General features: G+C 51.8%; 1 protein-coding gene across 3 annotated transcripts in view; it reads left to right on the top strand.

Moving 5' to 3' along the window:
- AK8 (adenylate kinase 8) overlaps positions 1-17,069 on the top strand; it is a 128,092-nt gene that overhangs the window by 36,270 nt on the left and 74,753 nt on the right. For all 3 annotated transcript variants that reach the window (XM_043567003.1, XM_043567002.1, XM_043567004.1), the window contains 4 exons: positions 8,825-8,906; positions 9,659-9,730; positions 10,330-10,530; positions 13,525-13,656. In XM_043567003.1, the coding sequence (XP_043422938.1) occupies positions 8,825-8,906; positions 9,659-9,730; positions 10,330-10,530; positions 13,525-13,656 (487 nt within the window). The remainder of the gene's footprint in view (positions 1-8,824; positions 8,907-9,658; positions 9,731-10,329; positions 10,531-13,524; positions 13,657-17,069) is intronic.

The raw sequence follows: 17,069 nt of genomic DNA, 5'->3' as shown, positions 1-17,069 counted from the left end.
CGACCGTCATGCTGTGCTTGGGAGTTCCCCGGAGAGGAGTCATTCTAGTTGTTGATCAGACTTGGGGTCCTTGTCAGCCCCTCCTGCCCCTTGGTGGTGGTGGGGGGCGCGCCCCTTCCTTTCATGATCTCAGAGAGCCGGCAGGGGTGCAGGACAAGAAACAAGATGCGGGACTGAAAGTCAGTGACATTGTGATGCTCAAAGCACGGGAGAGGTGAGTCAGTCACTGGTCCCGTGGAAGCCTGCTCTTCCTGCATGATTATTAATAACGTGCTATTATTCACCCTTAAATGTCTTTGTTAGACCATAAATCTTTTTTGTAATGTTTATTTATTTTTGAGAGAGAGAGAGCACGCGCGCGTGCGGACGAGTGGGGGAGGGGCAGAGAGAGGGGGACAGAGGATCCGAAACGGGTTCCGCGCTGTCAGCACAGAGCCCGACACGGGGCTCGAACTCATGAACCACGAGACCATGACCTGAGCTGAAGTCGGACACTCAACCGACTGAGCCACCCAGGCGCCCTGTTAGACCATAAATCTTACAGTTCCCCTACGTAGAGGTCGCCTGGTCCGTTTCCTCTCGATTCACAGATGACGTTCAAGGCCTTGCACAGTCACCAGTCAGAGGGCCAGCTGGGAAAAAGCGATGAGTAAGACAGACTTGGGGCAGTCGGTTAAAGAAGCCGGTGACGGTTCACCCCCAGGGCAGGCCCGCTGACCTTTCCAGTATGGAAGCACAGGGTGTGTGTAAATACCCGAATGAATGAATGAATGAATGAATGAATAGATGGGGGAGTGAATGAGTGAATGGATCTTGCCCCATCATAACAATGTGATGATTGTTTGCACATGTGCTGGACCCCAACTTGCGGTCCCGTGTGGCTCCTGCTCATCCTTGGGGAGGGCCCCCCGCCCGGCGATGGCAGACGGCCTCGAGTGCTCTGGGACGGGTCCGCCGTCGCCGAGACCGCTCACCGGACTCCCCTCGTTCTAATCCAAACGTGTTTTCCTCATATCGTCTTGAACTGGACCACTTTCCTCAGGTCACATCCAGAATGTCAGTTATTCCTGTTTCCAAGAGACCACCTTTCTAAATTATCTGTATTAAGTTCTGCAAACTTACATAGGATTCCTTCTTGCGCGTAGGTAGAGAAAAAGAACGTAGCTCATCTCTCTCAGAATTATAATGCTGATATATTATAATACAATATAATTATAATGCTGAAGCCGGCCCGTTCTTTGTTGCCAGGCACCGTGCCTTGTTTTGTGGGTACTTGCTTAGAGTCCGTATTTAAGTATCCCAACAGCTACGGGCTAGACTGTGGTTACTGCCCCACTTTGCAGATAGGGAGGGCAAGGCCAGAGGGATTGAGGTGACTGGTTGCAAGTCATCCAGCTGGCAGTGGCACAGGCCGGTTCCAAAGCCCCTACGTTTCACCCTCCAGATAATCTGACATCCTAAAGGGCAGGTCTCGTTTTGGAGGAGGTGGGACCACCCCTCGGACGTGCCGTAAAGTGTTTGAGCGAATGGCCCCATTAACTGGATGCGGTTGGATTACCCATTTCATTAGTTTCCAACCATGGCCGCTGTGTCTGCACCTGAGAACGAGACGCTATACCCCGAAGTGAGTTATGTCTCTAATGGGCTGCCTCGGTGGCATCCCAGCCTCGTGGGGGGGGGGGGGAGGGGGGGGTGGGATGGGACTGGTCCATCTGGGGACGGAACAGGGTGGTCTTCAAACTGGGTTTTCCTCTGCAGGGGATCTTTGGGGGCGCCAGGGACATTTAACGTAAATTCGACTTTAAAATACCTTTTTTAGCTATTTGGGAACAGTCGCGTCTGTGCTGTCCCAGGTTTTAACCCCCTGGAGCTCTCTGGCTTTTCACCTGCAGACCTAGGACTACCAGCTGGCCCGGATCCGCATGTTTGTGCGAAATGCCACGCTTGTGTCGCTGATGAGCAACGGTGGGATGGACACTGTCGGTTATTTAGAGCGGTCGCCCCCGCGTGCCCCTTTGAGCACGTGCCCTGCTGCTAGGCTGTGCACAGAAGGCCAGGCAAAGCCCGGGGCACGCCTTGCTGGAGGCAGGGCCGGCCAGGAGGAGCGAGTTAAGGAACGACCTGCTCTGCTGCATGCGTATACTTGAGTGGGGTCAGGAATGCCAGCAGGGGCTGCATATTGTTTGAGGCTCAACTTGGAAACAAAAATCCTCACCGGCCGTCTTTCTGGTGAGCTGGATACGGACGGCGTCCTAAGAGTACACGGCAGATCGAAGGTGCCCGTGGTTTTGTATAAACCAAAGGAACTGCTACTGAGGCACTTCGATTCCAGCTTTCGTCCGTTCATCAAAACGGTCTTCCTGTTCTCTCGGGTCGCCTTTGGGACACGTCAGTTTCCCAAACTCGACCTTCTCAGATGCATTTCTTTCTGGCTGGTACCGTCTCTCCTTTCTCCTTCTTTTATATGTTGGCAAATCACATCATATTTCATTGGGGAAAAAAAAAATAAAAAAAGAGGGGTAGCTGGTGGGCCTGTGGTGATCTTTTGATGCTTCCCCTGGTTCAGACTTGGAGCTGAGTGAATCTGATTCGTCAAGTCCAAATCTGCAGCCTCAGATCGCCCCCTCAGGACCGCGAGGAATCAGCACTCGGCTCCACGGACGGTCTGGTACGGTCTCCACTTGGAGCGGGGAGCCGGCAAGGGGGCCTCCCAGGGGGAGCACCCCGCTCTGGTCTTTGGCGGAGAGGGGAGGGGAGCGGGGGACGAGGCATCGGAAAGGCAGAGGGCCCGGAAGGCGGGCGTTTTACCGCGCGAAGTTGCTAATTGTGCTTTAATAATAGTCAGGAGGGCAGAGAAGGCCAGTGTTCACACAGAGCAGGACAGCCCGCTCCGCGTCGGGCCGCGCTCCGCTGGGCCTCGCCAAGTTCCCCAGGCTGGCTGGCTCCGTTCGCTCCCCTTTTTTTTTTTTTCTCATCCGTGACATCTGCTCGGTGCTTGTCCCTCCTGTGATACCGTACCCCTCGCAGCTGTGCAGACCTCCGGCTCTGTGCTGGTGCATGGGGTGCCCTGAGCATACGGCCTTTTTGATGTGTGATAAAACAGAACCGAGCCACGGGGGTATGGCGAGCGAAGGCATCAGAATATCAATTAACCTGCTCTGAACAAAGCTGCGGCTCCAGAGCGGAATAGACATTTCACTGAAGTGTCAGGAAGACGGATAATGTATTCTAATTAGGGACTGACGGATACCTCCGCGCTCAGCCACTCCTGGTAGTCGGACCCACGAACCTAACGAGCGTGTGCCATCATGGCACCGGCCGGGCGCTATTGACTGATTTATGACTTCTTGCTTTGCCAGAGTCGGCGGCCATTAAGTTGCTCTCGGCCAAAATGGCAGTGTCCCTCCCCCCCGCCCCTATCCCCCAAAAGCGTGGTCCATTTTGCAACTGGGTAGTTGCCCACATCTGTGTAAATGCAAGAGCTCTGGGAAGGAAGCTGTTTCCCGAGTGCCCCGCCCGGGGTTTCCATCTTGAGGACGCCCCAGGACCTACACCCCGTGATACGGAGGCCTCGGTCACCACCCTTCCTTCCCGGGAGGACTGACTGGGGTTCCGGGGGGATGAGGAATCTCCATGGCTGCCTTTGCCACAGAGCGCGTGCGTGCTGCCCTAAGGGGTCCCTTGGGGAACTTAGGACCTGCGTGATCACACCATCCCCCTGAGTCTGGGAGAGCAACCCTGGGGAGCCGGTGGCCTGGGGTTCCCTTCAGAGCCCCCCCCCCTTTTAAAAATGTCACATCCGCCCCAGAATGACGCACGAGTGAGGCCAGGCTAATTAGGGAGATGTTCCTCATTTTGCTACACTTTTCCTGTGTAATTGGTAGGCCCGCTCTCTTCCAGCGAGAAGTCGGTGAGAGCTGTTCCCCTGAATAGTTCTAAAAGCTCTGGACCACATACTGATATCAGCTGCAATTTATGGGCGAGATGATAATGATTGCTCGGTAATGCAATATTAAACGCCGAGGTCTTTCTCGGTGCTGAGCAGAGCCGGAGCTCCAACCTTCTTCCAGCTTCAAAAAGGAACTCGAAACGGTCCCCAGCACCCCCCTGCCCGGCCCCGTACCAGAAGAGGCGATCGGTGGGCCCCCAGCCCCTACCCACCCCCCAAATAAAGAAAAACTGAGGGGGTCTGAACGTAGCCCAAGTTCAGAAAATTTTGGCTTGGCTTCCAGAGCCGGGAGCTCGTAGACGTCGCGACTCCCGACTCCCATGGCAGGTGCACATCTGAGGTGTTTGTTCTTCTTAAGGGCCGCAGCCCGGCTCTAGGCCGGCTCTAACAAGGACTTGAGGGAGCAAAAGGCTGTTAAAATTTTTTTTGCACTTTTGCTTCATTAGTTCTAGAAACCCGGGTTCCGGAGGCTGAGCGCTTTCCTGCATAATTTAAGAAATTAATGAAGGCATGCCTGATTTTTTTCAGCACTCTTTACTCTGTAAATTTGTTTCGTTTTTTTTTTTTTTTTTAACTGTCAGCGGAGGCCTTTGGAACCTAAATATTTTAATATTGAAGAAATGCAGGCCCTTTTCTGGTTAGCTCCGTTTTTAGGAACACGCGGTGTGGTGGAAATCAGGTGTTGTGGGTTGTAAAGGACCTTGAGTCTGAGTTCACCCCCAAAAGTCCACCCTCTGACCTTCAAGCAACCAAGTTCTCTTGATGATACGGGGAAGGGGGAGGGTCTCTGGCGGGGGTCCCCTCCTGAGAGCCAGTGTCAGAGACTGTGGCTTTCCGGGGTGCCCACCTGACCCCCTCGCTGCCGAGTGGAGGCTCCAAGGGTTTCCTGCTTTGTTTCAATTCTTCCAAAGCTCACTTTGTATCGGGACATCAGATCGAAGCCGTTAAAAAGTGTGTGTGGGTGTGTGTGTAACTCTAGACTGCCAGGACTTGAAAGGACTTCAGAAGTTGTTTAATGTGAACATTGCTGAGGGACATAAAACAACAGTTTAGACAAAAGGGAAGATAAGGTATTGATACTGTGAGACTGTCAACTCTTCATGAACTTATTTACACATTTAATGTCATTCCAGGGGTGCCCAGCTGGCTCGGTCAGTGGAGCATGTGACTCCTGATCGCAGGGTCCTCAGTTCGAGCCCCACGTCGGGCGTAGAGATTACTTTAAAAAATTTGTTAAAAAGGGGTGCCTGGGTGGCTCAGTGGTTAAGGCTCCGACTTCAGCTCAGGTCATGATCTCACGGTCTGTGGGTTCGAGCCCCGCGTCGGGCTCTGTGCTGACGGCTCGGAGCCCGGAGCCTGCTTCGGATTCTGTGTCTGCCTCTCTCTCCGCCCCTCCCCTGCTCATGCTCTGTGTCTCTCTTTCTCAATAATAAACATTAAAAAATTTTTTTTATGTTTATTCATTTTTGAAAGACAGAGACAGAGCACAAGCAGGGGTGGGGTGGGGAGAAAGGGGGACACAGACTCCGAAGCAGGCTCCGGGCTCCGAGCCGTCAGCACAGAGCCCGACGCGGGGCTCGAACTCACGAACCGCGAGATCATGACCTGAGCCCAAGTCGGAAGCTCAACCGACGGAGCCACCCAGGCACCCCTAAAAATTGTGTTTTAAATGGCATGAGGATGATTCAAGAGTCTACGGGCAGGAAGATGCAGAGCCAGCATCACATCAGCATTCAGACAGTGACAAAAATGGTACTCAGAGGGGAAAAGACAGGCTGTTTCACAGATGAGATTGGCCCAGTTGGTGAGCCACAAGGAGATCAGTCCACAGCATCATGTCATTTTCAAAATAAAATGTGCCTCTATTGAATGTTTAAATGTAAGGAGTAAAATCGTAAAAGAACACAATTTATTATTTTTTTATTTAAAAAATGTTTTTAATATTTATTCATTTTTGAGAGAGAGAAAGAGAGAGAGAGACAGAGTGTGAGCAGGGGAGGAGCAGAGAGAGGGGGAGACACAGAATCCGAAGCAGGCTCCAGGCTCTGAGCTGTCAGCACAGAGACCAATGTGGGGCTTGAACTCACAGACCATGAGACGGTGACCTGAACCAAAGCCAGATGCTTAACGGACTGAGCCACCCAGGTAGCCTGAGAGAACATAATTTAAATGCAAGTGAATATTTACGGGCCTCTGCCGTGAGAAAGGCCTTTTTGCACGTCCATACAACACCAGATCAAGGAAAGGCTGTTAAATTTTTTTTTTTTTGCACTTTTGCTTCATTGGTTCTAGAAACCAGGGTTCCGGAGGCTGAGTGCTTTCCCGCATAATTTAAGAATTTAATGAAGGCATAGAGGCACTAGTTGATTTGGCCAAAAATTTATGTGGTAAAAAACAGCCCCCCACACAAAATTTAGAAAGTCAAAGACAATCTGCAAAAAATATCGGCAACATTGTTTGCCTCAAAGGGTCTGTGGTAGTGTTTGCCAAAATAGGTGCATTCTTCTTATGTAAAGAGCTCTTGTGAATAAATAAAAGGACGAAACCCCAAGAGGAAACTCGCTAGATCGTATGAATTGACATTTTGCCAAAGAAAAAAAAATTCAATTACTGATAAACATGTGGAAAAAATATGGAGCCTCACTAACGATCAAGGAGACGTAAATTAAAGCAGCAATGGCATACTCTACTTTGCTGGACAGATTTTCCCCCCAAGATGATGCCCAACATTGACAAAGATACAGGCAACAGGTGACCTGCTATTGGATTCCTATGCTGGTCAGGGCAGTTTTGTAGAGCAACATGGCGGAATGTATCAAGTCACAAAAGAGGGTGTTGACTGTTAGAAATCTATTTCCAGAATATTCTGTGTGCCTCAGGATACACTTACAGCGTTTTTATTTTTTTTATTTTTATTTTTTTAATTTTTTTTTTTCAACGTTTATTTATTTCTGGGACAGAGAGAGACAGAGCATGAACGGGGGAGGGGCAGAGAGAGAGGGAGACACAGAATGGGAAACAGGCTCCAGGCTCTGAGCCATCAGCCCAGAGCCTGACGCGGGGCTCAAACTCACGGACCGCGAGATCGTGACCTGGCTGAAGTCGGACGCTTAACCGACTGCGCCACCCAGGCGCCCCCAGCGTTTTTAAAAATAATGGTGAAAAACAGGACTGAAACTAAATCAACAACAATATGGGATTGGTTAACGTTTGTCAGGTCAGTTCACCTCATGCCCGGCAGCTGTGGAAACTTCCAGAAGGGGAGCATTTTGTCACATGGGAAAATGTTCCAGAAATGTTTTTGCTGTATGAAAAGTACAGGCCACAAGATAGTATGCCCAGTGTGATTCCTTTTCCTGCCAGGAAAAAGATGCCAGTCACTGAAGGCTGGAAGGAGCTACAACAAAGTGTCAACAGTGGCTATTCTGGGCCGGTGGTGTTACCAGTGACTTGGCATCCTCCACATCACATCCAGCAGTCATGTGTTTCTTTCACAACTGGACTTACATGGTTCGTAAAGATAAATGTTCTAGACAAGTTCCCTCACTGTATGTACCCAGAAGGGGCTGGAGCCTGAGGGATTTCAGCCCTGGAACAAGTTAGCTACAGAACAGAAAACTTGAACTCAGTTCTCTTACTGCTCCAAGATTTGGAGCTTGTTCTTAAGAAAAGTGGGGTTTTGTTTGGACTCAAGCGATTCCTTCTCCCAGGATGTCTCATCCGAGAAACTCTCTTTAAGAAAGAGGGGCACCTAGGGGGTTCAGTCTGTTGAGTGTCCGACTTCAGCTCAGGTCATGATCTCATGGTTGGTGAGTTCGAGCCCCGTGTCGGACTCTGTGCTGACAGCTCAGAGCTTGGAGCCTGCTGCGGATTCTGTCTCCCTCTCTCTGTCTCTCTCTCTCTGTCCCTCCCCGCTCATGCTCTGTCTCTTGCTCTCTCAAAAATAAACATTAAAAGGGGCGCCTGGGTGGCGCAGTCGGTTAAGCGTCCGACTTCAGCCAGGTCACGATCTCGCGGTCCGGGAGTTCGAGCCCCGCGTCAGGCTCTGGGCTGATGGCTCAGAGCCTGGAGCCTGTTTCCGATTCTGTGTCTCCCTCTCTCTCTGCCCCTCCCCCGTTCATGCTCTGTCTCTCTCTGTCCCAAAAATAAATAAACGTTGAAAAAATAAATAAATAAATAAACATTAAAAAATTTTTTTTAATAAAAAAAAAAGAAAGAATCCACAATGTGGAAAGAGCCATAGGCACAGCACCATTCATCACAGCGTTATTTATGATGGCAAGAATCGCTAGCGGTTGAAATGTTCTGTCGTGGGCATGTTTAAGCAACTGTGGCACGTTCATTGGGCAGAATGTGGCAGACACTGAAAATGGTGGCAATGGGCAGGCGTGCCAATTTGAGAAAGTGCTTTGGTGGCTGTGAGGTGTGATGGAAAAAATTAGGACACAAAATATGTATGTTGTGATTATGGTCACAAATGTAGGATTCAGAAGGGAATGTAATAGGGACACCTGGGTGGCTCAGTTGAGTGTGTAGTCACCTTTGGCTCAGGTCATGATCTCAGGGTTCATGAGTTCCAGCCCCGTGTCGGGCTCACCATTGTCAGCGCAGGGCCTGCTTGGGATCCTCTGTCCGCCCCTCCCACTCTCTCTCTCTCTCTCTCTGAAAATAAGTAAACATTAAAAAAAAAGAAGGGAATATAACAATACAAGAGTACTTGTTAAGATGGATGATGTGGCTATCAGAAACATTTACTTTCTTTTGTCTTAAAAGTCCCAGTTTTTTAAAATAACACTATTATATTCCTTTTATAATTCCAAAAAAAAAAAATCTAAAAAGTAAAGATAGATGAGTACCTCTCAATTCTCTGCCTAGGGCTGGATTCTGGATGGCATTCCTGAAACTCGGGAGCAGGCCCTGATGATCCAGACCCTCGGGATCACCCCCAGACACGTCAGTGAGTAGCCTGTGGCTGTCCCCAGACCCCAGAAGGGAGTGCCCTGCTCTGTATTGCCCATTCCCAGTGCCCCCCCTCAGCCCTGCGCCAGCCAGGACCCAGCAGGAAAAAGGACAGCACAGTTGAATTTTATAAAGCTAAAGGCCTTTGGGGATCGCTCTCAGAAAAATGGAGTTTTAGGGCTGCCTGGGTGTCTCAGTCAGTTAAGCGTCCAACTTTGGCTCAGGTCATGATCTCACGGTTCATGGGTTCAGGCCCCACGTTGGGCTCTGTACTGACCGCTCGGAGCCTAGAGCCTGCTTTGAGTTCTGTGTTTCCCTCTCTCTGCCCCTCCCTCACTCATGTCTGTCTCCCTCTCTCTCTCTCAAAATGACTAAACATTAAAAAAAAATTTTAAGTAAGAAAAATGGAGTTTTGTTTTGACCCTGGCGGTCCCTTGTTCCGGGAATCCCACCTCTGAGAAGCTCTCTTTAGGGAATAATCCAAAATGTGGCAAGAGCACTCCCACCAAGACGTTGCTCATCGCGTTGTTACCGTGAAAACTGTTAGAGGAGACGTTCAAGTGTGGGCTGTCCGCTGGCCTGAGACTGTGCCTTCGCGGTTGGGTGCTGAGCAGACCTCTCTAAGGGAACGTCGGGGGTGGTCGTTACATAGCAAGAGAGACGCAAGACAGGTTATCAGCCCCCGAGATTCAAGTGTCTGGGACCCGCCGCCCAACCTGCCTGGTTGTGCTCTCTCCCTTCTCTGTCCAGTTGTGCTGAGCTCTCCAGACACCGTCCTGATTGAGAGAAACTTGGGGAAGAGAATCGACCCTCAGACGGGAGGTAGGACGTCTCCACCCCCAGCCCGCTCCATGGGGTTTCAGAGGTGTTCAGTGATCGGTTGGAGTGACCGACAGCCCCACCCCCCATTTACTGAGCCCTTCTCCGCTCGGGGTGCCCGCAGAGGGCCACACGGGGGCCGCACAGGCGGGCACGTGCTCCAGTGTGGCGGGCTGGGCTAGACCCGTGGGAGATGGTAAGCCCCGGCCCGGAGGAGTCGGGGCAGCAGACAGACCTGGGTTTGTGGACTCTGGCCCCGCCCCTTTCGAGACTCAGTTTTCTCACCTGGACACGGGGTGACCCGTGCCTTGTGATCGGATGGCTGTGAAGACGAGCGTGTGCGGGTGGGGTCCGTCAGAGTGCCCGGCTCGGAGCACGTGCTCCGAAGTCGTGGCCGCCCTTCCCGCCGTGCTGAGAACCCTCGGCGTTTTGTTATCGTTAACAGAGACGTCAGAGCAGCTCCGGAGGCAAAGTGCATCCGCACGGCTCCGGGCGGGCTCCCAGGCTTCGGCCCCCTGGACGGCAAGCCCCCCGGCCAGATGCCCTGGCGGCCTCGGCGGCCCCCCGCGGGTGACTCTAACTACGCGCCTGTCCCCTTGCAGAGATTTATCACACCACCTTTGACTGGCCCCCCGAAGCGGAAATCCAGAACCGGCTGGTGGTGCCAGAGGGCATCTCAGAGCTGGAGACGGCACGGAAGCTGCTGGAATACCACAGGAACATCATCAGGATCCTTCCGGCTTACCCCAAGATCCTGAAAGTCATCAGCGCCGACCAGCCGTGCATGGACGTCTTCTACCAGGGTAAACACACAGGCGGTGGGTTTCCCAGGCACCTTGGCCATCCGTGACCCTCCCGTCCTAGGGTCCCTTAATGTGGCAGTGATGCCAGGGACCAGGATGTGCTGGAGACCCTGGGAGTCAAGTCCTGGACGGCCTAGGTTCCCTGGGCTAATAACGTTCTACGATGGGCGTGGCCAGCAGATTTGATAATGAGGGGGTGGGGCTGGAGGGACAGCAGGGGCAAGAAGTTTGGCCCTGGGGGTGAGGGAGAAGGAAGAGAAAGTTTGTAAAAATTAAAACAGACATGCGCACAGAACCCACGGCCACTGCGCACACACACACACACACACACACACACACACACACAAACCGGGCAACACAACTCAGGGGTTGTGAGTCCACGCAGAGCAGGGGAAGTGGCCCCACCCCCTCCCAGTGCACTGTCATTGGAGCAGTGACAAAGGTCCACAGAAAGCACCTGAAGCAGGTGCATGTGTGCGCACAGCCGGGTGGAGGAGGGTGAAGGTTGAGCCCGGAGACGTCGGGGCCGGGGGCCCTGTGTTCACACGTCGTCCCCACCACACGTCAGCCGGGCAGTCTCCGGCAACCCTTGTACCCCTCTTGGCCTCAGTTTTGTCATCCCTGAAGTGGGAACAGAAAGCTTGTCTTCCTCCCAGGCTTGGGTGAGGATTACATGGGAGTCTGCAAATCACATCTCCATAGCCGCGAGGCCAGCCCGGGTGCGGAGAGGCACTCAGTAAACATCAGACCTCATTGCTGTCGGGCCTTGGCATCCTGTCCAAGAAGGCCAGGGAAAGTTAGACTAGTTCGACCCCAGAGCAGCTGAATTATCATTCAGAAGTGTGTCCGCGTCCGATTATCCCCTCCTAGGCAATGCCGAGGAAACGACACAATAAAAATGCCAGCACGGAGATCTGAGACACTTGATAGCCGACAATGGCCTTTTGGGGCACATTCCCTCAAATCTCTTTAAGAAAAGTTTTGTTTTGCGGGGGAAGGGCTTCTGAGCTCCCTGGCCTGGCAGTTCCCCTGGCCCCCACCTGCCCGTGGACTTTGCTGGACTCACAGCCCAGGGACAGCGGCCTCGCTCCCTGAGGAGGTCAATCAACCAACGGGTGGATGTCTAGAAAATGTCTCCACTTTACAAGCCGGGCTGTGGACACCTTACGGTTTTCCAGTGATTTTGCATCTCAGAAGGGTCTTTAGTAGTCTACACTGCACTCTGAAGATAAACAGCCACTACATTTATCTTATGGCATGGTTCTGAATTTACACATTAATTACTTCCAAATCACTTAATTAAATTTAAAAGTTCAGATGCTCGTTCATAAAGAATTCATGCCTGGAATTGTAAATAAAAATGTGAGTGTCTGAATATTAATTATTATTAATTAATAATGCAGACAGATACATTGAAAATTGGAGTGCGGAATTCTGTGTTGTTTTTTTAATCTCTCTGCAGTGCATCCAGCAACCACATATTTTTAAAAAGAATAATTAGATGTTGAGACTGTCTGGGGGATCATTACTTCTAATTAACTTAGTTATTTACTGTAAATTAAGCATCATTTGTAAGCAGGCTTCTCTGCCCGTAGTGTCTGTGCATTTCAGATGGCCGTGGATCTAGGAAGTTCTGAGAATGCTGCACCCATCAAATAAGACGAAGTCCGCAGAGTGTTTATTTAGCTTAGTGTTTAACACACGCTGGTGGGTATGATGTTGCCATGAAGACAGTTAGAATCACCACCTTTACGACAGTCGGTTAACTTACCTGTGCCTCGATCTCCAAAGAAGGGGGGAGTTGTGGTCTCTAGAACGATCCTTCCAGTTAAAAAAATCCTACAAAGATTTGAGGGCTCAAAACTCATACAATGAACATCCCAGGGCTTCTCATGGGCCCCCCACTTCCATACTGGGGACGTTGGTGGTTGTCACAACTTGGAAGTGGGCCACTGGCACCTGGTGGGTGTGCCCAAACCCCTGGACCAGGAATGTGCCCAAAATGCCACGAGCATGCAGTTGGCACACCCTGGTTTCGGGGGTGGCTGGGTCCCTAAAGGCCGCGTGTTGGCTCAGCCCCTTGCTAGAGCTAAATCCGTCCAAAGGCAGGACAGCCGCCAGAGGGCCGTCCGTGGCCGACCCTGCGCAGGACGGTCTGGGTCCCTGGCAGGAGGCAAGGCTAGAGAGGGAGGCCTGTTCTGATATGGGTGGCTGGGGAGCTGGCACCGGACCTCGGCATCAGCAGGTGCCAAGCTGCCCTGTAATGGCCTCCTCGGCTGCTTGCACAGCCCCTCCCCGGGCTCAGGTCAGGGGTGACCTGGTTTGCTGTTGAGTCGCCTGAGTGTTGGAGACGCTGGCCCCCGTGCCTCCCCCTCTTTGTTCATCAAATGCCAGGGCGTGCCACGGGCCAGCCGTGCACCCACATCTGCCCACTCCTGGGACCTATTTGGTCACTGTCTCTTTGGAGACTCCCAACAAAGTTGGTGTCACTGGAGCGCAGCCGCAAGTTATTCTCTACCCATGTCCTTTAGAAGTCCCCGGGCACGAGGCCCCCTCCAGGCCTGATGCATTTATCAAAGTCTAGATCCGACACTGGGAGACGCCCGGTTCCAAGCTTCAGGCTAGAGGCTCGGCCCAGGGCCAGTGTGGAAACATCCCAACCCAACCTCGTGCATCCTGTGTGCTGGGACCAGCCCCCCGTCGACCAGGAGGGAAGCACAGGTGTTAGAGGAACCGCAGGGTGGACAGTGCTTCGGAGGTGGCTTCTCTGGATCCCCTGCCCCCCTCTGCCTTAGTGCCCAGGCCTGAAGCAGATTTCCTTCCCCACAGCTTCACCCCGTGGCGGCTGGCGGCTGGCAGCCGCCCAGGGGGTTTCCACGCGGCTGTAAACGGGAGAAATCGTCACTGTTCTTAAGAACGTGAGCGCAGGTACCTTAAGCTGGTTTCCCTTCCTTTAGGACCTGAGTTTACTATGCCCATATCCTCTCTTTCCAGCTCTGACCTATGCCCAAACCAGCCATCGATCTAATGCCCCGTTCACCCCGCGGGTGCTGCTTTGCGGGCCCGTGGGCAGTGGGAAACGTCTGCAGGCTGCCCTCCTGGCCCAGAAATACGGCCTCGTCAACGGTGAGTGCCCCGGCCGCGCCCTGTTTCCAGAACCTGCCCCCGCCCCCCTTCCCCCACTGCCCTCCCAAGCCTTCGCACCTTGTGGGGGTGGTGAGAAGGAGGTCAGTGTTGCTTCTCTTTCTTGCTCTCTGCCGTCAACAGTTTTCAGGTCCATCTTCGCAGGGATGGTTCCTCACAGAGAACATGGCCATAAAAACATTAACCAATAAAAACACGTCCGCCGCCCAAAGAGCCCATGCATTTTCTAGTCATCATATTTCACTCCTTGGGAGCAGTGGTTTCTCTGTGCTCTGCACCAGGGGCGCTTCCTCCGGGCCCTGCGGTCTCCCCGGAAGCCACAGCTCTCGCATAATCTGGAGCTCTGCTGCGGATTTATTTTCTCCGGTCCCGTCTGGCTCCCCAGCCCAGGCCAGCGGGTTTATGGGCAAACAGTTTCTGAACCAGAGGAAGGCCTCTCGAAAGCTCGTACAGTTTCAATAAATATTTTAATTTTTTTTTCAACGTTTTTATTTATTTTTGGGACAGAGAGAGACAGAGCATGAACGGGGGAGGGGCAGAGAGAGAGGGAGACACCGAATCGGAAACAGGCTCCAGGCTCCGAGCCATCAGCCCAGAGCCTGACGCGGGGCTCGAACTCACGGACCCCGAGATCGTGACCCGGACCGCAGGATCGTGACCTGGCTGAAGTCGGAGGATTAACCGACTGCGCCACCCAGGCGCCCCTCAATAAATATTTTACCAGGAGGAGAGGGAAATACTGAAATCGGTTCTCCGGGCCTGTCCCGAGGTGGCCCCCGGCGGTCTCGGATGCCAGCCTCCCTTCAGGGGGATAAAGGCCGGAAAGGAGGAAGAAGCAGAACAGACAACGCTGCGGCTGCCAGGAGCGAAAGGGCCGCCCTCACCGCCACCGCCGCTTCTGATAAATGCTCCGCAAGCCCGAGTCACCTCTAGCCGTGAAGGAAAAACGAGACCCGCGCCCCAAATGTAAAAATACGCATATATTCGTCTCCAGATCCTGCAGATACGCCCCGCAAATATCTATGTATACAAGCGAGCACGGATGTACATGTACCAGCCCAGAAGGATCAAGTTTCGAACGAAAACGCCTTTCAAGGAGGTGGCCTCTAACGTAACGTTCCAAAGCCACTGAGACTAGCCAGGAGTCAGCGACGAAAATCCAACCCGGGACGTGAAGATAGGGAGCGGAGCGATTGTTCTGTTTAGTAATGACAAATGGTCGTACTAGTAGCCTCGTGAAAATACCAAACGGCAGCGCTCTGATCTGATGAGTACGGAAAGGCACTCCGGATGCCTTAGGGTGAAAAATGCCTTGACTTGCACCGATTTGAAAACAACAACAACAACAACAAAACAAAACAAATTATTCAGGTAACTTGTTCTTTAGGTTTTACCTCTTGACTTATTACAAGGCTCAATTTGCAGCTACGGTTGTGGTGTCTTTGCCGAGAGCGAGCACCAGTCTGTCGGCCGCCGCACCCACGTGTTTATCGAGGGGACTGTCGTACGAAGGGCTAGAACACTGGCGGTGAGAACAGCGTGAGCGGCCGAGGGCGGCTCCGAAAGCCTCAACAGTGGTAGAGCGCCAGGCCTCACGGAAACTGTTGTCACTGTGCCGGATTTTGTTTACACAAACAGAGTCATTCAGGAAAAACGTATTTAAATTCACATTGCTTTCCACGGCCCAATCACGAAAAATGAGATCACAGGCCTAGATTTTTTCCCAAACGGAAGATCGGAGCAAGCTCATCACGGTTTCTGTTTTGTAGCTAGAGAGCCACGTGGTGGGGGCCTTTTCTGCTAATCCAGCTAACTCAGAAAGTTCGCGTTTCCCGAAGGCGTTCTTGATAAGTACAAGACCCCGCGAGGCCCGTCTGCATCCAGGGCTCAGGGAACGGCGGGCTCCCCTGTGGCCACCCCCTGGCTCGGCTCTCATGTCCCCATTTCCCGACTCTTCGGTTGTGGGCAAACAGCTCTGAACAAGCAAACAAACCAACGTTCGCCCCAACAGGGTTGATTGGAACACTCATGTTCACAATTGGTTGAGAGTATGAAAAGGCACTTTTTGAAAGACAGCAGGCACCGTGGGGTCACATGTGAACTGTGCGCATGCTCTGGCCCAGCGATTTCGCTCCGTGGGTTTTATTCTACCGAAGCACTCAGATGTCGAACAAGAGATGTGAGGGTGCATGATGGAAGAGAGGCGACCCCAAACTCTGTTAATAAGGGGGATAATTAAGTAAGCTGTGGGAAACCCATACACTGGAGCATTAATTATTTAATGATGAATCAACGTGAAGGGGCAGCTATTGAAAAGAAACCTGTAAAGTGACTTGATGTTCGTGATATGTTGTTAAATGAGAGAGGGGGCGGAGAGCCAGTGGCTCAACAGTGTTCAGGGGATGATCTCCTTTCCGTTTACAATGTGTGTTAGTGTATGCTCAGAAAACATCAGAAGGAACATGCATACGCCAAACTGGCTGTCTCTGTGGAGTGGCATGTCCTACAATTCTGATTTTTTCTTTTTGTAGCGAGCGTGAATTTTCTAACCAGAGACAACCATGAAGAATTTTATTCCAATGTCATAATCGCCCTCATTGAGTCCCCGCTCTATGCGGTGCCCTTTATTGGCACGCAGACAGGGAAGATGTAGAAAGAACCAGAGAGGAATGTATGGATCCGGGTGCACGACCAGGCTGGGAGAGGGGAGCAAGCAAGGCTGTCCAACCTAGTTCCAGGTCTGAACGTGTCCCCAGCCTTGGTCCCGGGACCCGTTAGGAGAGAGAAGATTATTACAGGGTTTTCTTCATGGGACATCGTGAAGCAAGACAGGGGCTTTAAACCATTCTTTCCTAATACAAGCACTGAACGCTACGCATTTTCCTCTAAGCGCTTCTTTAGCTGCATCTCACAGAATTTTAATGTGTTGTGTTTTATCATTGGGTTCAAAACATTTTCTCATCTGCCTTGTGGTTTCTTTTTTGACTTGTGTATTATGTAGAAGTGTATTGCTTAATTTCCAAATATTTGGGAGTTTTCCAGGTTTGTGGGGCAGGGGAAGTATCAATTTCTAATTCCTCTGTGCTCAGAGAACCTACCTTGTACGATTTCAGTCCTTTGAGATGTACTGATACTTTTTTGTGGCTCAGCGTGGTGAATTCCATGTGCACTAGAAGAAAATATGTGTTCTGGCATTGTAGGAGGCAGTGCTCCACAAATGTCAATTAGGAGAAGATGTCTGATAGGGTTGTTCAGTTCTTCCGTGTCCTTCATGGTTTCTCGCTGCTATTGTTTAGTTACCAAAAGGGATCTGTTCAAATCCCCAGCTCTGCCTGTGGGTGAGTCTCTGCTCTGCCGGTTTCTGCTGCATGTTATTTGAAGCTCCGTTCCTGGGA

Source organism: Prionailurus bengalensis, chromosome D4 (genome assembly GCF_016509475.1).
Source record: "Prionailurus bengalensis isolate Pbe53 chromosome D4, Fcat_Pben_1.1_paternal_pri, whole genome shotgun sequence".
NCBI classification, from domain to species: Eukaryota; Metazoa; Chordata; class Mammalia; order Carnivora; family Felidae; genus Prionailurus; species Prionailurus bengalensis.
Note: the sequence above shows the minus strand (reverse complement) of the source record. Positions and strands in the feature narration are given on the sequence as shown.